Genomic DNA, 22,958 nt, shown 5'->3' with positions numbered 1-22,958 from the left:
TCTTTGTGCAAATATTGAATTTTCAGGCTCTGTAGACTTCTCTTTGACTCTTTCTGATTTTCACAGTTGATGGAATCTTGTTCAGTCTTATTAATGTGTTAATAGTGATGTGTATCCTAGCATAGCAGCACATTTGTCATTTTATTTGATGATTATTTTCTTTGATCTGTTTGAATAAAAACACTTTAAAAAAAAGAAAAGAAAAGAAAATCCACTATTATATGCAAAGCATTATATACAGACTTTGTTGTACCATAAATCCTTCAAAGATCTTCTTCAAAATTCAGATAATTTAATGGGTGATATTTTGATACATTATCCGTCAACACCATGTGTGGCAGTGACAGTTTCCTGTGAAACAGTAGTTGAAAAGTTTCAAAATTAGCCTGATTAAGAAAACTCCAGTCCATAAGTTATTCTATCCTTTACATTGGTCTACCATCATTTTACATTATTACTTTCACTGTCCTGAATTTTAATCTGATCTTTATGGGTTAAAACTAAAGCATAGAACAAATGAAACTGTTATTGACTATGTGACCCTGGATCACAAAACCAGTCACAAGTTGCATGCGTATATTTGTGGCAATAGCCAACAATACATTGGATGGGTCAAATTTATCGATTTTTCTTTCATGCCAAAAATCATTAGGTTTAAGATATTTTGTAAATTTCCTACCGTAAATATATAAAAAATATATTTTTGTGAGTGGATGCAGCAAAATCGCGAACATAAATGGACAACTTTAAAGGTGATTTTCTCAATGTTTCGATTATTTTGCACCCTCAGATTCCAGATTTTCAAATAGTTGTATCTCTGCCAAATATTGTCCTATCCTAACAAAACATACATCAACGGAAAGCTTATTTTTTCAGTATATATCTCAGTATAAATCTCAATTTAAAAAAAATTACCCTTGTGACTGGTTTTGTGGTCCAGGGTCACATATTAAGAAATTATATATATGGTTGAGTTATATATTAAACAGCCTACTATTTTGATCTCGATAACCATTTTTTTTTTTTTTTTTTCAGAATATACTTTTTAAAAAATACAGATGTACAGGTGTAAATATAGGTGTAAACCAGAGATGATATTTACAAAACAACTATGGAGAAATTTGGCTACAAGTTTACATGTGCACTGTAAAATCTAATTAGTTGGACTTACTTAAGAAAAGCATGCAAACCGATTGCCTTAAAAAAAAAAAAAAAAACAAGTAAAGTGAAATAGGCATATTATGTGGTACTGACAAATGCTTAGTTAGTATAGTTCACTTACACAAGAGTTCTAGTAACTAAAAAATAACTTTAGAGAGTACTTGATAATTTATTTTAAATAAAATATGATTGTTACCATTGTTGTGTTTTGCATGCTGAATGTTGAAGTCTGTGTGTCTCAAGCATGATCAATTACAAAATTGTCACAAATATAGAGAGATTGTATAAACCCAATTAAAAGTTTCACAAGGTGTTTAGGACATAAGTGTTAGCAATTAAATTTTAAAAGATCATTAATTGACATGAAATATAGTTATGTTATATATCATTCATTCATACATACAGATATAATTATATATATATATACCTTCCTTTGAAACCAAATAACTGATTTCTTGTTGCAATCGCTGCATCAATGGGAAGAGAATTACAATAGTATAAATGAAGTTCCAAGTGCCCAACCGAAGGGAACACTAATCGCCATAATGGTGACTAAAACATTTTAGGAAAATCAACATCAATTTATGAAGTCAGCTTATGTGATGTTCTCTCCAGTCAATTAATCTTAACTTGGGTTTTCTGAGCAAACAAAGCATGGTATGTGAATAGTACAGATTACTAGATTTTTACAATTAAGTTAAGACATTAAATAAAGTTAACTAAAAAGTGTTAGTTAAAATCACTTTTGGATTTTACAGTGATGGACTACATATTTTGAGTGTGTTTTTGAAAGTAAAAATGATTTTCATGAGCGCTTTCCACAACTTTCTAAAAGAAAAAGAAGGAAAGAAAAAGGAAAAATGATTTACATGCAAACTCCCAAAGCCACGTAGCACATCCTCAAACACATCAAAACATAAAGTCCTCTCCACATTGCCACAGATGACAACACACATACATCAACAACTACAATCATAAAACGGCCCCCAGCACGCATACGCTCAGGCATTCACACAACTGTGAATGAGTACAGACAGATAGCTGTCAGTCTATCCTCAGAAAGGATAATGGAATATGGCACAGTACAGTGATGTGTTCTACACCACTCAGCACAGGTTTACATGCCTCTGCTTCATACTACAGTAGCTAGTCATTATGTGCCTCTGGGTTAACGAATTTTAATGTGTTGTTTTCTTCAAGAACATAAAGGATCAAAATGCTGTTTAGTACCCCAGAGTCTTTATGTCGTACCCTGTTTTGTTGGACGTTGAATATTGTCACAGTTTCTAACTTGTTGGTGGCTTCACGAATGACTCATACAATTTCTCAATAGCTTTAGGGACCTAAATAAGGGTCACGGAGGTTAGCTGTCACACGGGGAATTTGTCACAAGAGCTATATTTCAGTATAAGGTTTTGAGTAAAAGTTCAATTATTCAAATGCTTTCTATGCACATGTTGGTTTCAACTGAATAATAAGCTAAAATGAAATTGTTGGCTAAAGTTGTCGGGTAAAAAATAAAAAACACATCAGCATACAATTAGGCAAGGGACAACTGTATAATAAAGGCACATTAAAATAGTTATTTTTGTATATGTCAGATTGTATTGATTTTTACTCAAAACGTTTCTTAAAAGCCTATGTGAGGATTTTAAATACAGTGTGACAACTGTTATTGGGTCATGTTGTCACAAAAGGTCAGCATGTGCATTATTTCCCCTGAGCAAACACCATGAAAATGTTTGGTAGCTTTTTTTTTTTCTATAGCCCAGACTTGTTAAGGTATGTGCCTTTATAAATATTAACTTAAAACATTTTTTTTTTTAAAATTTTTTATCGATATTCTTAAAGACATTCTACTACAACTTTGCTAATACATGTTAACTATAGCAATCATAGAGTATTAGTAGACTTTCTCCTTAATATCTGCTAACACGTTATTTTGATCCTCCGTTCACAGACATTCTACTTACTATAAGTAACTTTTCAACTATATGTCAACTTATTCTACTAACCCTAACCATAACCTAATAGTCTAACCTATCAGTCTGATATATTAGAGTTAGTTGACATGTAGTTGCAAATTAATGAGAGTTAGTTGTAACGTTATAGTAGCAAAGTTACTTGTAGTTAGTAGAATGTCTAAAATGGACAAAATGTTACCTTTATCTGAGAAATATTCACTGGTGTACTAAAAAATACTTTATTGCAAATATTAACTTTGATGTGGATTGGTAAAGAGAGAACACTTCATCAATCAGAACTTGATATAGAGAGACAGGACAGAAGCAATTAGCATTTAGACACGATTTGAATTAATCTGCACTGACAATTCACAAAGACTGACTGTTGGAAGGATTGAAAAGTGTGTTATTATTAAAACTGACATTTCCATTACAGTTTCATGGTTTGAAGACTTGGATTTAATTATGTACAGCTATGTAATAGAAAACAAAAAGATGTTTCCTGTGGTATGTCTGTGTCTATGATGTTTATTCATAAGTACTATTCAGAGTGGGGAAATACTGCATACGTAATTAATTAGAGAAAGACAGAGATTGTCGCTTTGTCAGACCTGTCTGTTTATTTTGGGACTTTTTGTGGCAGCAGTTCTGCCAGTGCCAACTCAAATAACTTGAATAGACAAGGACAGGCTAATGTCAGCACTGGACCAAAGACAGTGTAGGACATTGTGTCATCTGCTCCAAGAGAGTCTCACAATTCACCCACCAAAAAATATTTTGTATTTCGTATGTCATTATTTTTAAGTGTTATGCTTTCAAATACCTATAAAATTCTGTCACTAAGAGTGGGAGGGAATCAGACAACTAATACCTTTTAAAAAAACTAATATGATCTTTAATGTGTCTGATGTTCTCTCAGTGGTAGGATGTACTAGGTAGTTAGTAGTGTTAAAAAGGAGTGATGTGGACAATGTACAGTAGTACACTGTGGTTTTATATTAAAAACTACTAAACCTACATAAATGGTAACATTTTACAATAAAGTCCCAGTTAACATTAGTTAATGCATTAATTAACATGACCTAATAATGAGCAATACATTTGTTTCATTAATAAAAAATTCAAATGTCCATTGTTAGTTCATATTAGCTCAGGTATATTAAATAAAATGAACAGATACAACTTTTAATTTGAATAATACATAAAATCACTTTCTGTGACAAGACACATTAACAAGAGAGTGACAGACACACACACACACACACACACACACACACGCACACAAAAGCCATGTGTTTGTTCATATTTGCACTGCTCTTGGTTTCATTGTCATCTGCTGAAACGCTCATTGGAGCGGAATGTTCCAAAAGATGAGAGCGACCCCCCAGCGGGAAGAGAACCTCATCGTTTCTGTTTTCCTCCGGTGTACCTTTCACCGTGTGCATTAGGACCAACCGGCTCTTGTTCTTTAACAAACCACTTGGCTTCCAAAAGCACTAATGCTCTCTTTTTCTCTTTTTCTCTGCCTTCAAGGGATATTTTAGTCTTTTTATTTGAGCCCGTTTCACTCCTCTGCCTCCTGTGCCAGTTTGCGTATTGTAAAAGGCAGATTAGGTAGCTCCTGTTGCATTATTGATAAGATTTTGTCACAAAGCATTGATTGCACTTTGAGTTATTCTGCCAGCCCTGTTTCTCTCGAATACTTTCGTCAGAGTTTTTGAAAGATAAAGAAAGACAGAGGAACAGAGAAACAGAGGGAGGCCTCTGTAAGCAGCTTAAAATGTTTAAGTTTTCAAAAAGCTTTTATGTATGAGGAAAATGTCGAGGAGTAAGATCCAAGCAAATGCCAGGTTAAAACCAAAAATGCTGATATCAAAAATGATTAAAAAGATAAAACATCTGACACTTCATAATCTGAAAGGCAACAGGGAACACTAAGATAAATACAAGAGTACTCAACAAGAGTTCTCTTTCAAGCATTTGAAAAAATAAGTTAGTGCGTTTTTTTATGTTTTGAAAGAAGTCTCTGATGTTCACCATGTCTGTTCTGTATTTGTTCAAAAATACAGTAACAACCACTGATCTATATAATGACTGGATAGCTCATGACGTTCTAAACTGCCACTAGGCAGTGAAGCCACCGGAAGTGTTCGAGCGGCCATCTTACGATTCCCTACCAGCAGAGGGATCCAACGCCCGTTATACAGAGATTGGTAGCTCCGACGGCACTTTTAAGATGACCCGATGTGCAGCATACAAGTGTAAGACGACGTTCACAAAGGGATGTATAACAAGTGCCCACAGGTTGTAATTCAAGCCCTATAAGTAGTAATTTATATGCAATATTGTCGCTATGCCCGTGTTGTTTTCTCCGAGGCAAGAGCTGCTGCATCTTCAAAAATCAACGATAAAACAGTCAACAGTATTCTATAAGAAACACCAGAGCAGCAATAATCACAATTAAGTGTCCAATAGCGACAACATTTGACAGCTTCAAAAGAGCTTCGTGCAGAGTCCGTTTACCGTTACATTAACCCATACAATTTGTATTAAGCATTTCCTGAACATGTAACTTGCTAATCAAACACTTTATATGAACAAACTACCCAGATAGCACACGACTATTTGATGTGAAACTTACATCTGGAAGACGTATTTTAAAGAGTGTTTGCTCATCTGCAATACGTCTATAGGACGTTTCCTGTCAGATGTCAAATAGACGTTTAGAAGATGTCTTTAAGATGTAATGATTTAGAATGATTTAGAATGTATGTTAAACTGACATCTTATAAACGTCTATTTGACATCTGACAGGAAACGTCCTATAGACGTATTGCAGATGAGCAAACACTCTTTAAAATACGTCTTCCAGATGTAAGTTTCACATCAAATAGTCGTGTGCTATCTGGGTACTAATCTATAAAACACAATCGGTCTTCCGACCTTTTAATATTGTGTGAATTGATGTTGATATGCGCGAGGGAGAGAGAGCAATACAGCGCTTGTGTTGTTTGAAGGCGGTGAGAGTGCGCGCGCGCGGCCGGGGCTCTCTCTGCTTGTATGCGCTCTGTCCACTGATCTAAATAATTCGTTGTTACGACGACTTGTTCCCTCGTTTTAATAAATCGTGGACACGTTTAACTAATTCCCTTCCTCATTTTGATTTAACGAATTACAACGTGGCCACAATATAATAAAACGAGGGAACAAATTAGTATTGTGCTGAGGTATTATTAATTCGGACGTGGCTACGAAACAATATTCACAGGAATATTCACCAATTCAAAAAAATATAGGTCTTTAGCATTCACTATTTAATTAATAGTATCAAACTGTTTTTCTTACCTGTGAAGATAGCTTTTCAGTGAAGGCCGACTAGTGTTCTCGTACAGCTTTTAATTCCTTTTGCAAAGAAATTGCCGTTTTTTAATAAGCTGGAAAAATATTCGACTTTAAACAAATACCCATTTAAATGCTAAGGGTGTTTGCGTTGTAAAAATGTGCAGGGAGACTTTAGATTTTAAAACGGTGTCTCGTTAGGCAATGTTTTTTTCAGTCAAATCATAAAATTTCCTATTGATTCAATAGAACGCATGAGCTCACTAGGGAATACCAATATGGCGGCGCGGTGGCTTCACTGTTCATGACGTCATGAGCTATCCAGTCATTCTATATAGATCAGTGGTAACAACAGTTATATTGAGAAATGTTATTGCAATTTAAAATAACTGTTTTCCATTTTAATATGTTTTAAAATGTAATTTAATCCTGTGATAGCAACACTGAATTTTCAGCATCAGAGTCACATGATCCTTCAGAAATCATTTTAATAGGCTGATTTTGTGCTCTAGAAACATTTCTTATAAGCACAGTTGAAAACAGCTATATTATAATATTATATATGAATTGAATGCATCCTTGCGGAGTAAAAGCATTCATTTCTTTAATTTCTTTAAATCTTACTTGCCTCAAAGTTTTGAACAGTAGTTTACAAAAATAAAGCTATGCTTACTCTTAAAATCCCTATATGATTCCTCATAAACGTCACAACAAACACTATTAATATGATCTCTCAGCAGTTATGCCTCTTACTAAGTGATGAGGCAGTGGTGTGGTGGTGACGTACAGCAAAAAGAGCTTCCAGGATGGGAGCTGTTACCTGAGTTATGCATGCTGGTCACAGTTTGCATATAGTGGCGAAAATAAGCTATAACTGTGACATTTAAGTTACCACCGTGGCAGCTGATGCGCGAAACGCAAATCTCTGTCACACATCAGTGTCACTGCTGTCACATACTGTGGAGTGTAAGTTCCTGTTTTTCTCAGCTCATGCTTAGTAAAGCTGCATCTACTCCCATCAATAAAAATACCTCTCGGCTGGGCTTGCAGGAGAGCTCTTCCCTGTCCACTTAACTTGTTTCCTGTTTCCACTTGGCTTGACAACACACACTAACAGACTAAACTGGGTGAAGTGTACATCTTGTAAGTCGGTACACAAACTAGAAGTACGGAACCGTGTTAATTTGATAAGAGCTATTCTAGGCTGGGGAAAATGCTGTAGGTTTGAAGACCACTGTGAAATTCCAGGGACAGTTTTTATAAATATTGTGCTGCAGTGATGAGTGAGCAGCTAAACCCAAAATCCACAGACGTTGAATGGAGAATTGTGCATGTATCTACACCAGCCTGAGCAGATTAGAGCTTGAGCCACTGTGGCTGTCCTGATATACTGTCAAGCCAACACATGTATTGCTGCTAGTAATATTTACAGTATATATAGCAATTTGGTATCAGAACGTATTTTGATAAGGTTTTTTTTTTTTTTTTTTTATAAAGGTCTATGAGTGCTGTGTGACCGTACTTACTTTCTTACTTACTTACCATACTTTTTTATAAAGACCCAACAAACTATTTATTGTGTCATCTCAAGACATTTCATCTGGTGGGGGAACAATTTTTGGTAACACTTTAGTTAAGTGTCCAATTATCACTACTGACTAGTTGTTTATTAGCATGCATATTACTAATATATTGTATGTTTATTAGTACTTATAAAAGCACATTTTAATGCCTTATTCTGCATGACCATATTCTACATCCCTTAATCCTACCCAGTACCTAAACTTAACAACTATCTTACTAACTATTAATAATCAGTTATTAGGAGTTTATTGAGGCAAAAGTCATAGTTAATAGTTAGTTAATAGTGAGAATTGTGGAGGGCTGTCTTGTGGAGGGCTGTGTAAAAATGTTTTGCGTTTTTATCTGTCCGTTGTGTGTGTGCGTGTGTGTGTGTGTATATGTGTTTGTCTGTCTGTGTATGTGCACATAAAGGATGTTACATAAGAGGATGGAGATGAAAGGTGCAGATCTTTGCAGAGAGGTCTGTGGTTGCATTGATCTGAGTATTGATGCAGTGTTTCCTCAGTCCAGCCTTTGTGCTACGGACAATCGGTCTGTTGTAAGTGATGGAAACAGAATGTTAAGTACTGTATGTGTGTGTGTTTAATGTAATATAAGTTAGGCTATGAGACCATGCAGACACAAGAGCTCAGTTCCAGAACAGAGTGGGCTTCCTTCAACACAATCTCATGACAATTCATAACTATTTTACATTTTGGAAAATTGGTGGCTAATTTGTATATTGTACAATCTCAATCATGTTTTTACATGATGTTTATTGGGGTTGATCTTAATGCTTAGCCTACTTTTTTTTCTGAAAAATCATGCATTTTCATACGATTCACATTGTATTAATTCATACGAACTGAGGATGGACTTTGTTGATGGACATGCACTTGTTAATGCTGATGGTGAGGAGTTACAGTTGCAACATCTCATAATGTAGCTACCTCAAACTGAGTAGTGTATCACTGAGAAACATCCTGCTCAAGTCGTCCTTGCGATGGAGGTTGGGGTTGAATGACTAGTTCTTCCAGTGTTTCATCATCGGACTCGCACTCGGATTGATATGGTAAAATCTACGTCATTGTACGTTACTGTCTTTAGTTTATGGTGTAGGAAGCCTCAGGACAGCGGACGTTGTTATGGCAATGGGCGTTTTTGTTTTCGACACGCGCGCTGTACACGGTAAACCAATCACAACAGACTGAGCTATCTGGCCAATCAGAGCAGAGTAGCTCGCAGAAAGACGGGATTTACAGAGACTGATTCATCTGACGGGTCGTTTGAGAATTATTGAAAAATGTGGTGTATATTATGAGAACATTTTACCTTTGAAGCATGTAAACCTGTTGTAGGAGACTCCAAAACAACATTAGGAAACTTTAAATTAGAATAATAGGGGCACTTTAAACAATAATATTTAAATCACATAGATTTTGTCAATATAGTGACTGTTAGAGACAATGTTTATCAGCCACACCTCAAACATAATGGAAAAGGACAGTTCAGTGTTCTGCAGAATGACAAATTTATGCAGTCGGCGTATTAGCTATGTGAGTGAAAAGGAAATGAGGGCCTTACATAAAATATGGAGAATGAGACTGAGGATCCCAGGGTACTCTGGTCATTTCAGTTAGTGGTGCAAAATTAAAGTACATCGGGGAGTGGTGAGCATATGCAATTACTTAGAAACAGAGTTTAAAATTTAATAACAGCTGTGTATGGACTTATCTTTACTAAACAACAGTCTCCTGTCACCATAAAAAAAAAAAAAAGTGCTAAAGATTGAGAGCATGTAGAAAATCACCATGTGGAACACAAATGATTACTGTTTGCACTTGTCTCATAATGATAAGCTAGACAAAAGATTTGGACAGAGACACAGTAATCTGAAGAAAAAAAAAAGCAGGTTTACAAGCACAGAAAACCTTCACTGTCAACATAAGTGAAGCATCTTACAATTGTCATGTAGGCTATGTGTAAGGTTAAGAAGAGAAAGAGTGTTTCTGTCACCTAATCAGACATGTAACATATTTGGGTTCTGGCTGATGGTGTACTCCAGTTCTGTAGATCTCTCCTGCTCCGACGCTCCCAGAGGACAAGAAGGGAGCTTTCACACCTGTTTAGCACTTAAACCAGGATTTTTCATATTTCAATAAATCCAGACTCCACAGGGTGACTCTAGGAAAAAATAGGACAGTCTTCTAAATTTGGCAGCTGCTTTGAAACTGTAGCGTGCCAAGTCTCAAGCTACTCATCATAATTTAAAGGAGCTAACGACATTGCAGCTATTTAAGGAGAACATTTATTTTAAGTATATAACTATATGATCATTTAAAATTTAATCACAGCTGTTTTTTATGACACAAAACAATGAGGGTTTTTGAAGGAGCAAACAATAGGAATTAGATTGACATCATATTTAACAGATAAACTGAAAAAAAAAAACATATATATACACACTGATTTATATAATTGAGCTGATGACAGTGATTTAAAACAGCAGAATTTAACTTTTTAGTTATGGTAAAGTGCCCCTATTATGCTTTTTTCAGATATTATCTATCATGTAGTGTGTAATAGAGCTATTTGTGAATGATCAAAGTGCATAATAAATGGAATTTTCGTGTCCCAAAAGAAATAACCGATTCTGAACTGCCTGAATTGAGTCATCAGTAATTACAGTCTTACTTCCTCAATGAACCTACATAGGTATGTAACAAGCAACATCTACTTTTACCCGCCCTCAAACACTACAGTAGCTGAGGCCTGTAGAGTTTGGTCTGTGGTGAAAACATGTTGAAAAGACTCAACATGGATGCTTTTTTTTTACCTTGGATGCATGTAAACCTATTGTAGGAGGCTGCCAAAACAAAATTAGAAGCCTTTACAATACCGTAATAGGGGCACTTTAATGTCTGGACTTTCTAATGCTACATATATAAGAGAGAAGGCAGTTGATGTTTAGCTTCACTACTTAGTTATAGCTACTCTCCAACACCGACAGTTATAGCAAACTGACTCTCTTCCCTGCTTAGTCTGGAGAGCATGTTCTGCCTGGCTGGAATTACATTTAGTGTTTGTGATGGACACCATCCAGAGAATCATCTAGTGTCTATCTGATCCCGATTAAATTGATAATCTCTGCCCTCACATGTCTCTCTGCACTTACTCCAGGGGAGTGTTTTGGAAGCACCTTCATGTTACATTCATTTCAGTTGGAAAGCCAAAGTGGGGGAGGGTGAAATAATCACTAGAAGAAAGGCTCAAAGACTTTTCTTTTTCAGATTCTATCAATGCGACCATGAATAAAAGGAATTCATAATCAGAATCATTATGAGCTGTATTGTCCATGTGTGCACAAACACACGAGGAAATGTGGTGGTTTCCAAGAGCTCTGATATATGCACTACTTTTCATAAGTTTATGGTCAGTAATATATATTTTTTTATTACTATTAAATAAATTCATACTTTTATTCAGCAAGGATGCATTCAATTAATTAAAAGTGACTGTAAAGACATTGATAATGTCAAGATAAACATTTCAGATAAATGCTGTTCTTTTGAACTTCCTATTCATTAAAGAATCCTGAAATATATGTATCACGAAAATATTAATCAAAACAACTGTTTACAACATTGATAATAATAGGAGATGTTTCTTGAGCACCGAATCAGCATATTAGAAGGATCATGTGACAATGAGGACTGGAATAATGGCTGCTTAAAATTCAGGGCCTATAATAAAATAGAAAACAGTTGTTTAAGTGTAATAATATTTCAAAAATATGACTGTATTTTTGATCAAATAAATGCTGCCTTGGTGAGCATAAAAGACATTTCAAGACCTGGGTCTGAAATGAAGTACAAGTATGTTCAGTGTGTTTAGTTTCCATGGATTTTTTTATTTGTTTTCATTCATCTTCAGTGTTCTGTGTTCAGATTCCCAACACTCGTTTGTCTCCGTGGTCACTGTCATTATGAGTTCATTTGCATCAGCTGTGTGTCAATAATCATCTTGTTTGAGTCACTATTTATATGTCATTGTTTGGTCTATTGTTCACGTTAAATGTGTGTCTCTGCCCTGGATTGGATTATTGCCTGTTTGGATTAAACTTCTGAATCTTCGTCTGTCTGTTTGCACACACCCTTGTGTTGTGACACAAGGACAGCTAAACAAACCAGAAGTATGCTTAATTTTAGAAATAAAGGATTTGGTTATTCATTTGTTCTACCATCTGTTCCAGTTACTGCTGGAAACCCTCAGGCGATCATGTCTTCTGATCATTGTTTGAATCCATGTGCTCTGGATTTCTGCTTCATTTTTATTTACTCGGTTTATTTGTTTGCTTATTTGTATCTACCGATCTACTGAACTGACGAGATTTCTTTTTCAAGTTCTTATCTGGTGTACAGTTAATTAAGTCTATAGGGGCGTCAACAAATTATTCATTGCATGTGCAGAACCAGACACTGTAAAATAAGTGCTAAGAGTAAAATATAGCTAAGAACAAAAAGCACTGTGATTAACATGATGGTTATATTGGCATTTATGTTGAATTCAAGCATTGTTGTTTCTTGTCTGTGTTTGTTATAATTTTCATTCTGTTAGACTATAATTTAGATGTGCCACTGCCTTCAAGCAATGGAAGCCATTTCACCCAAATGGCAGTTATCTTTACTACCAATTTTGTGGTTGACCACACACACGAGCACACCCTTTTGATTATTTTGGCAAGGGTGTGCATGCTTAATATCAGAGAGCAAGGGGGGAGGAGAAGGTCTCTGACTGCTTCCAGTCTTGATCCAATTTAGAAGAAAAGTCAACCAATCAGTTGACAAATCACAAGGTGCTTGTATCTCTAAGGAAATCAGTTACCAATGACAGACTAGCGGTTAATACTTTTCTAAAAAAGGATAATGCTTCATGATTCACTAATTTTGCACCATTACTCATTTGTATATTCTTTGGATTATAGTCACCTAAATGAATAAATGTAAATGAAACTTTTAATGTGACTTAAATGTAAAAGAGCTCGTTTGAAACAGAATGGAGAAAGGCTTTTCCGCCAATCACAATGACAGTATTCCTAGAAGGACCCACCAGAAAATCAATACAAAGTATCCATAACAACACAATTCATTTATAAATAGTGATGCATGACACAAAAGCTAGTGAGTACTTGGGGATTAATCCACCGTCATCAATACCATCCTCACATTCAGTGACAACAGTGAGTATCTAAACACACTTGAAGAATGTGCTTCCTTTTTTTTGTTTCTTGACCATAAAATGGAATGTATTTAAAGCATTGGTGTGGACTGCAAACAGAACCGAAAAGCCTTTTGTTTTGGTTTCTGTATAGGGAATAAAATAAATCTAATTTATGTGTGCATACTGTAAGCTGCATTCTCTCTTGCTCTTAGTTTAAAAAAAATAAAATAATTATAATAATTGTGAACTGCTTATTTTATTAAATCATTCATGTATAGAAGCTTATTTCTGCCACGGAATAAACAAGTAAAGGATAATTGCAACTTTTTATCTCACAAGACTTTTTCTGAGTTAATATCTCACAACACTGAGTTCTTTTCTCAGAATTGTGAGATATAAACACATCATTTCAAGTTAAATATTTATTTGGGGGGGGGGGGGGGGGGTACTTTTATATTACAATTCTGACTTTATAACTCTCAATTGCGAGTTTATATCACGCAATTCTGAGAAAACAAGTCAGAATTTTGAGATGTGCACTCACAATTGCAAGAAAAAAAGTCAGAATTGTGTGATAAAAAGTTGCAATTACCTTTTTTATTCAGTGGCGGAAACCAGGTGACACTGCTGGTGAGGATGAAGGATAAGGCTAATGACTTCATTACAGCATTTATGGCATAAACAAATGAGCATACATTTACACATTCACATGATCAAAACCAGACACCAACTCAAAAGGAGGAAATTAAATACACAAGGTGATAGAACTCAAATGACGAACAGGTGATGGCGAGTTAATCAAAAAATATGGAGACAAATGAGGAGCAGGAAACTGGAACAAAGGAAAACAGGTAACTGAGAGAAACAAAAGCAAAGTACCTAATAAATAATTTGTATAAATACGGAAATATCACATCCCAGTTAATCAATATATTTTTATGTGATCATTTTTTACTTTTTTGACTCCATGGTTTGGAACCAGTCAGTCGTATCACTCTCTGAGTGAGGTATTATTTCGGCTGGCTGATGTCACTGGATTTTTAATTTAGATAAATAGCAGCTGTCACGGTAATACTCTGGGACAGGGTGGCAACACATTCCCATACAAATTCACTCATTACTCACTGACTATAAAAAACTAACTAGCACCTTAATAAGGAAAGACATATTAGCCAGTCCAGCACACTTCAGGCTGATGGCCAGTCTATGCCCGTCAGCTAAACAACACAAGGTCCATCAGCATCTCACACAGTATGCAACACAAATACGACAGTGGGCAACATTCAGAGAAGATGAACCACTAGAAAACAAAGGAGCCAAATTGTGTCCAGCCTCCTCGCATTAGCAAAGCAAGACAACACAGCGAGCACCATGCTGACAGGACAGGTCACACCGATCCAGCAGTTTAGCTGTGGTTTCACGTTAAGGGAAGCAGACGAGGGGTGGGGGAGCGGGTTGTTTGTCCCACAGCAATGACAACCCAATGAGACTGAAGCCTACAGGGGGTGACAACAAAACTGCAGCCATACTCCCCTCATACTAACTGGATGCATTTCACAGACTCGTTAGGCGTAATGAGATGGAAGATATGCTGTATATGGTTGTATAGTTATTGTGATGCAAGTTACTCTATGATAAAACAAGCTGATTGTTTGAAATTAAAATGAAAAACTCTTAATTTTGTTAATGCTTTTGTTAATGCTTAACAAAAAAGTCCTTCTTTACATATCATTGCAGTTTCCAACAGAAATGAACACTAGAGGCAGTAAAACAGCAATCACTTTTAATTGTTTTCATACATAATTATGATAGGGTAGATAATAGATTAATAAAGACTTGTTTTCACACGGCTCCTTGTACGATATTGTGTTCTAACCTCAAAGCACTTTTTACCATAGTGCATGGTTCGTAAGCAAATACATTTTGGAGTTTGCATCACTTGACCATGACATAATTATGTCATTTTAATGACATAAGCTTGCTCGGTAGCTTGTACAGAATTGTACTTGCGATGTGGAGAGTTTGGGTACAAATCCTGTGAAAGTAGAGTCACGTTAAAAGAGCTCAAAACTAAGCTAAAATGCAAATGCAATAAAAACAACGTAATACGATTGCGTTTTTATGTCACATTTGCTTTTTGTTAATACTATTGAGTAGGTTTAGGGTATATAGTGTAGGTGTATGTTATTTTAAACCGTGATGAAGCATTGAGATTTTAGCGCCACTCACCGGACATGTCAATTCAGAACTGCGGTGATATGTACAAGCACCAACGTAATAAAACATTGCCATATTCACGTTCATCTGTTCCGGAAAAAAAACTAAATGTGCTTTTAGCGCGACTCAGTGGACATTTCAGTTTGAAACTGTTGCGAAATGTGCACGACGCAGTGTATTTTGCGTTTTGTAAAAATGGTGACTATGGTAATGGTAATGCTGACAAAGTATTGAAGGCTGAGCAGCGAGCTCATTGGCTACTGATAGAGCAGGAACCAATCAGCTTTGCTCTATAAAGAAGAATGATGTGATTGCAAGCAGACTGAGTTAAGGACCAATCAGCCTTCACCATCTAGAAATTCATGACATAACTTTGAGTTTAACAATAAGTCTATCAAAATAGAAAACATCTATTTTAAATTGTAATAATATTTTTACAATATGATTGTTTTTTTTTTACAAAAAAAAAAAAAAAATCCTGCCTTGGTGAGAATAAGAGATTTAAAAAACTTTAAATAAATCTTACCAACTCTAAACTTTTAAATGGTAGTGTACATATACATAATTATACAGATATAGTGTATAAACATGTCTATAATTGGTAAAATATACCTTAACAATATTAATTAGTGTATTTTGGTTATTCACATTAATTACAGTACACAGAGTGCCTGTTTGTGGTGCCAGTGAATAAGCAAAGCACAAAATAATAAATGTGTGCAACACATGCAAGCAATCTTATAATGCTGCTGTAATCTGTGTAAATGAACAATACAAAACTATTAAATGACATATTTCAGATACAATCTATGTGGATGAATGTTGCGTGTGAATTTGAGCATAGTGTCTGCTGGCATTTATTCTCGCCTGAGACTGAATGTGAAGTGAACCGTGTGTGAATTGTAAGTGCTTTTGATTAAGTCAGAGCTGTCACAGTGTAAAGGTGAAGCTATAACTCTTCTTTTATAATGACTGAACTGTGAGCTGGTGTTTCCAGTTAATTGTCTTAGCTATCCTGTTTCTTTCTATCATTGATATGCTCCGTCAATCTGTCTCTTTCATTCTTTCCCTCTCTTCAAATATCCTGTCTTCCCCTTCATCTCCCAATCTTTCATGTGGCCATGTGAAGACTTTGAAGTACTACCCTGTCCTTCTCTCGACTTATCTGTCATTCTGAACCTGTCTTTTATCATTTCTATCTATTTTAACCAGTTAAAACTTTTTGTCAAAAGTCATATTCTGATGCTATGATAGCCATTGGGCTCACCCTTAATGAGAGTTTTAACCAAAGCAATTTTTTTCAGCAATGAATACAACATCCTCACACACAGTCAAATCTATCCAGTACATTTACAATGTATGTATGTGTGTGTGTGAGAGAGTAGGCCCTAACCTTAACCATATGTTATTTCTGTCAATTATTAATTTGTGCACTGAGGCAGACTGCAATCTACGGATGTCGGTATTCTCCCTTCTGGCTCCACACATGCACATTCACGCCATCTCCTCAATCCCCTTCGATCGGCTCCAACGTGAGCATCCTCTGTGACTGCCTCGCTCTGTTGACCACCATTGATGCTTCATTGGCCTGTGGTTTCCATGGTAACTGTCTCTAGGCCTCCTTTGGTATTGGTGGGAGGGAATGGGAGAGTGTCAAGGACAACATATCTGGGACTGCAGGAAACCAGTAAGACATTTGGACCCAGAGGTGACTCCTAGGGGTTGTAAGAGCAAATCCATGGCTGGTGGCTTTCTCTGGTAGGGATGTTTCTGCGAGAGAGAGAGAGAGAGAGAGAGAGAGAGAGAGAGAGCTGTTGCTGGAGGCTTGGCTCTTTCTGCTGAGAAGGAGCTTGGTAATTTGAGATTTGCACTTTCCTTACTGCTCCTGGGAGCAAAGGTGGGATGTGCACTGTTGACTTCACAATTCTGCATAGTCAGGAAGGCCCAACACAATGACACAATTCTCATAGCCAGAGGCTTTTACACAGATGCAGTTTCTGTCAGCTTCAGAAGCAACATCAGTGCTTGTTAAGTATGTGACACACCAAGCCAACATAAAAATAAAATAAAACCAAAAAACCTACCCAGCAAAATCGCCTTGCTGTGCTTGAATACACCACAAAGACAGCCAACGGCCAACTAGCGCATACATTCTGCGGTTGAGGAAATACCTTTCCATACCTGCTGCTGGCAGTAGTCTGTATTTGTGATTCAAAAACGGAATTAGGACTGTGGTTATACAAACCATAAACAAAGCAGTGCTTACTTATCATTTTGAATTTAATTCATGTTTATCAGTTCTTCACTTTCTTCATTCCAGACAGCCATGTCATTATGAAAATATTTGTGTTTTGGAATACTCAGTTAAAATTAAGTTGTAAAATTAGAAGAGTATTCTGTGTATACCGTCTTGACTTTGGCATTTGCTTGCTTTCATCACTTTAGTTTTTCTACTCATGTACTGGTTCGCTTTCACCATGAAGTGTACATTTACATGACAATGATGTACTAAAATAGGAAAAGTTTTCTTCGCATTTTTGAAAGATTTCGAACAGACGACAGCATTGTCAAATCAGCGAAAACGACTAAAAACCTCTATAGTATGCATGCCAAGCCAGTTGACAATTTCACTTTGTAAAGAAACACTACGCGCCTATAGACTGAACACGTAATACGCAATGGATATTCGACATTGTCATAGCCATTACCATGTCAAACACGTAATGTGTGCATTCGCATTAATGTAGTTTGCACAGAAATGGTCATATCGTTTTCAAAAAAGTGCATTTTGAAATGTGTTTTCAAACGTTTGTGTTTTCAGGCCCCCAAAACGCTGTTTTTGTGTAAATGAATGGTCAAAATTAAAAGTTAAATTAAAAGTTAAACGTTTTCCGTTTTTAGCTGAAAAATGTGTCTTGTAAACTGCCCCTAAAACTGAAACATTGCACTGGAATTCATATTCGGCTTCTATGGGATGATTTTTACCATATCTAATTACTGGGTTGGACTTGTAGCCCTCAGCGTTCCTCCATATAGGGTAGAGTGGGGGAAAACGCCCCCCTTAAGGAAAGTGTGACGTTACAGTGAAACAAAACATAAATGTGACTAGAATTGCCATCCCGGTTTTGAGTGACTATGGCAGGAGTTATTCACCAAATATTAAAATTGCTCAGCCTTCATAATTAATTAGTATTTTCACTGAAAATATTTTTGTACAAAGGGGGCGTTTTGCCCCAGCGGTGGGGTAAAACGCCCCCCAAGGTGGGGTAAAATGCCCCCTTTCTTACCAACCAGTTTGCTTCATAGATCAACAGCAAAATTAACAGACAATAGTTTTTAATCTCTAAAAGTAAAAGGCAAGTAATGTATCAACATGTATATATATTAATATTTATTTCAGCAATGTCCAAAATAGCCAAATTTAACTACCTTCCATCAGTGAGCTAACTTTGCTAGCAAGCTAGCTAGTTAATGCTCACTTGAGGTAATTTTTTCATGTTTTGTTCAAATATTTAGATTTTACCACCTAGTTATACTGCATTAAGTGTAAAACAAAGGATTTGATGGACATAAATATTTTATTATAGTAATTATGATAGAGAGAAACTATGCCCCCAGGGGGGCGTTTTACCCCTCAGCGTAGGGGGCGTTTTACCCCACAAGCTATGACTTTTTAAAAAAATGTTTAATTTTTTAAATATAATTATATTCCTTATAAATACCATATGATCTCAAACTACAGACTTCACTATTCATCTATCATACATCACTGCGATATCCTGCAGAACAATATTGTATTAAACACTTGTTTACTAATATCTGAAAATTATAGCATTTACCCTGTAATCCTCTTCTCTTAAAATATGTCGCTGGTGTCAGCTTCTCCATAGAGATTTGTATATCCCCGTTATCAACGTAGTGCATAGCAACAGTAAAAATGTATCTCGACTACTTTTAGTGATCATTTTGGGAAAAACAGGTGGGGGGCGTTGTACCCCAGGGGGGCGTTTTCCCCCACTCTACCCTACTTGTGGTTATCGTGGCCCTAAACGAGTGAAAACAGACAACTGTGTGACAAAAACCAGTACATTGGTCCCAGATGTGGAAAGATATCAAAGGTGATTATTCTCTGCAGTTGGCATTGGAATAAAGGTAGAGAGTAAAATCATCATCCTCTATGCTGCTCCAGCCAAATATGGAGAAACAGTAAAGCCCTCTCAAGTCACTTCTGCTTTGCTCTAAACTGATCTAGTTTTGCTTAGTCTCAGAGCTTTGAAACTAAAACAACAGAACAAAAAGCCTTAGAAAAATGAGAAAGAGGAAACTGGTGAAGAAAAAATGGCAACAGAACGCTCAGAGGGATGTCAGTGTCAACAGTGGTGAGCAAAGCTGATCTGTGCTGAGCAAAGCAGCCCCAGAGTTGTGAATGTGTGTGTTTGCCTCACAGGATGATTTTGCGTGACGGAGCAGCGAGTGTCAGTAATTTTGCGTCACAAGCTTTTAATCCTAATCTTACTGTCTGACCTTTGACCTATGTTCATCAGAAACTTAACGAGGTGCTTCAGTAGCCAGAAAGAAGCATTTCTGTAGATATAATCTTGTCACATTGCTTAATACATGAATCATGTCACAGATTACACATGAAGCCAGATCATGGTTCGTGCTCAGTTCATTGCACTAGCATTATGTGAACAACCACACACTGAATGTTACTTGTGTTTTATTTATTTTCTATTTAATAGTTTATATTTATATTTGACTTTTTTTTAATAAATGTTTTTAATATTTTTCATTATATTTTTCACTCAAAATTGTAACCATTTTTTTTAAATAAATGTTATTAATATTTTTCATCATATTTCTTATATTTTTTCACTACATTTTTTTTTACATTTTAACACTCATTTTTGGCCAGCCTGTTGACATTGGATTGATTTTTGAGATTAATATTCCCTTCAGATGCTATTTCTGTATTTCATTCTGCTGTATTCTACAACTATACTACAATACTACAGATTATTGTTGAATTTCCTCATTTAATTCCAGATTTCCTCATATTTTGCAAAAAGTGGCCTGTGGTGCTCTATGTTTCAGATCGCCAGTGTCCTCATTTCCATATGATAATTGATAATGATTGTGTCAAAGGGATTTGCATGACTAATGAATTATCCTGGATAATTATACCAGCAAAACTGACTGGATATGCTGTGGAGAGTTTAGGGAGTGAGGGGAACATACTTGAAGATATAAGCATATTACATTCAACATTTAGAAAATGTTGAACAATAGGGGCATCTTGTGCTTCTCTCACCACCTTAGATATATTGTGTCCACTACAGTGGACAGATGTGTAACTTTCTCAAAATATATATTTAAAGTATTTAATTTGTGATTTCATAATCTGTGCATTACGCTTATGCAACAAGAAGGTTTAAATGTTTAAAAGCATGGATGTTCCTCATGGATATTTGTCCACATCTTTTCCCAGCTCCCCAGTGAGTATCTCTCACCTGATTAATTTAGGAAAAAAAGATCAATGAAATGTCAAGTCCACAAATTCCTGAAAATATACTTTGTGTTTTCATTAAGCCAAATCGATCAATAACATGTCCTTCCCACTCTTCAAAATGAGATTCACTGGCAAGCATTTGTAGGTTTCCTTACTTCTAACCACAGCCTATCACTGCTTGCCGTATGTGAACTTCTCTTTGAGGAACAGAGGGGTGCAACTGCAAAAAATCCAGCATACACATATAAAAGCCAATCACTAAGAATAGCACCTTTCAACACTGGGGTAATAATCAAGACATAAATTATCACTTATCTGCAGCTGCCAATAGAACTTCCTTTTACCCCTGATCAGTATCAAGAGAAAGAATGCCTGACAAAATTATTCTCTTTCAGTCATTACTAAAAGGAAATATGGCAGCACAATATTCCATTGTGCATCACAATACAGAGTTCTGTCTAGGGAGTTTGGCAGCATTACTTGTACACCAGCTGTTTATGTTGCATGTTAGCCATGTATGATCATATGCAATAAGTCTCAGATAAGCATATGCCATGTATTTCAAAATGAAATGAAGCTGAATGCTATTATTATTGTAATGCAACATATTACTCTTATAATATCTATTTTTTTTTCAGCTGGGTATTATAGTGGTGGCATTAATGCAGTGCAATAACAAATCTTATCCACATACATCTGTATACATTGCTAAATCCATTGCTCAAGATGGTAAATTTGTTATATATGTATAAATTTGAATGCAAATATATTTATCTGTGTTTTTTTGTATTTATCTTGAAGTGAATAAAAGCTGCTTATTATACAGCATTATCTAATGCCCCAAATGCAAAACCTGAGTATTTGATGTCAGATGACATTAGTATAGCCCCTTAAATTTGTAGCCTTGTTGACTGTCGTGGCTGATCTGCTAAAATCTCTCTCTCTCTCTCTCTCTCTCTCTCTCTCTCTCTCTCTCTCTCTCTCTCTCTCTCTCTCTCTCTCTCTCTCTCTCTCTCTCTCTCTCTCTCTCTCTCTCTCTCTCTCTCTCTCTCTCTCTCTCTCTCTCTCTCTCTCTCTCTCTCTCTCTCTCTCTCTCCCTTTAAGTTTGGTAACATCAAAAGAACAAGAAAACCCTCGAAGAAAAGCGGAATCCATGTCACCCTCTGTCTTCCTTGACAAGCTCATGGGAAGAATCTCAGGTTACGATGCCAGAATAAGGCCCAACTTTAAAGGTAGTTGTTCTTTTTCTCCTTGAAAGGAATACATTTTGGTAGCTTTAGTATTTTTTTTGCCACCATTTCTTGTTTTTGATTTGATATCTTTAAAACCATTAGTTATAATGATCATTGGTGTCTATATGAGATGTATCTTTCATGTGGTACAAAGCTGAAGCAGATGTGACTATATTCCGTTTCATGCTGAAATGATTATGTAATAATACTGAGCAGCTCCTGGTTTCTTATTGCTTCTAAATGTTTCTGCTGTGACCCTGAATACATTCTCCCATGCTGTTACCCAATGGCCATGAACCCAAATGATCTCAAACCATAAATCAGCCTGAGCTTTATTAAATTATTAAACTGGCAAAAGACTTCCCCTCAGAAGCTCATTTACAGAAGCCACTAATTCATAAATGTCAAGTAAAGGGAGTTTGAAAAGTAAAAAAAGAAAAAAGAAAAAGAGAGGCAACGCTCAATGACAGGAACCTGACTTTGCTGTGTTTCAAACAGATGCATAATAAAGCAGTAAATTTATCCCCTGAGTTCATTGTACATATCAAGACATCAACTGTGTAATTATAGATGTAATTACAGAAATTAATTACATCTGTAATTACATGCAGGTATTTGTTAAATATAAGTACACCGTAAAAACATGATTAATTTAATTGTCAGTGCATAAAGTGGAACCAAATGTTTTTCTTGATCTTGAATTAACAATTATTCTCTGGAGCAAAGAATATGCAAAAGAGATAAAGCTGGATA

The 22,958-nt window shown here is 35.9% G+C and overlaps 1 protein-coding gene across 2 annotated transcripts in view; it reads left to right on the top strand.

The window, feature by feature from the left end:
* Nucleotides 1-22,958, top strand: part of glra3 (glycine receptor, alpha 3) — a 53,271-nt gene that overhangs the window by 1,659 nt on the left and 28,654 nt on the right. For both annotated transcript variants that reach the window (XM_084392580.1, XM_084392581.1), the window contains exon 2: nt 22,078-22,205. In XM_084392580.1, the coding sequence (XP_084248706.1) occupies nt 22,078-22,205 (128 nt within the window). The remainder of the gene's footprint in view (nt 1-22,077; nt 22,206-22,958) is intronic.

This window comes from Rutilus rutilus (assembly GCF_951802725.1).
Source record: "Rutilus rutilus genome assembly, chromosome: 2".
In the NCBI taxonomy this organism is placed as follows: domain Eukaryota; kingdom Metazoa; phylum Chordata; class Actinopteri; order Cypriniformes; family Leuciscidae; genus Rutilus; species Rutilus rutilus.
The sequence above is the reverse complement of the archived record's forward strand: the minus strand, read 5'-3'. Positions and strand labels throughout refer to the sequence as shown.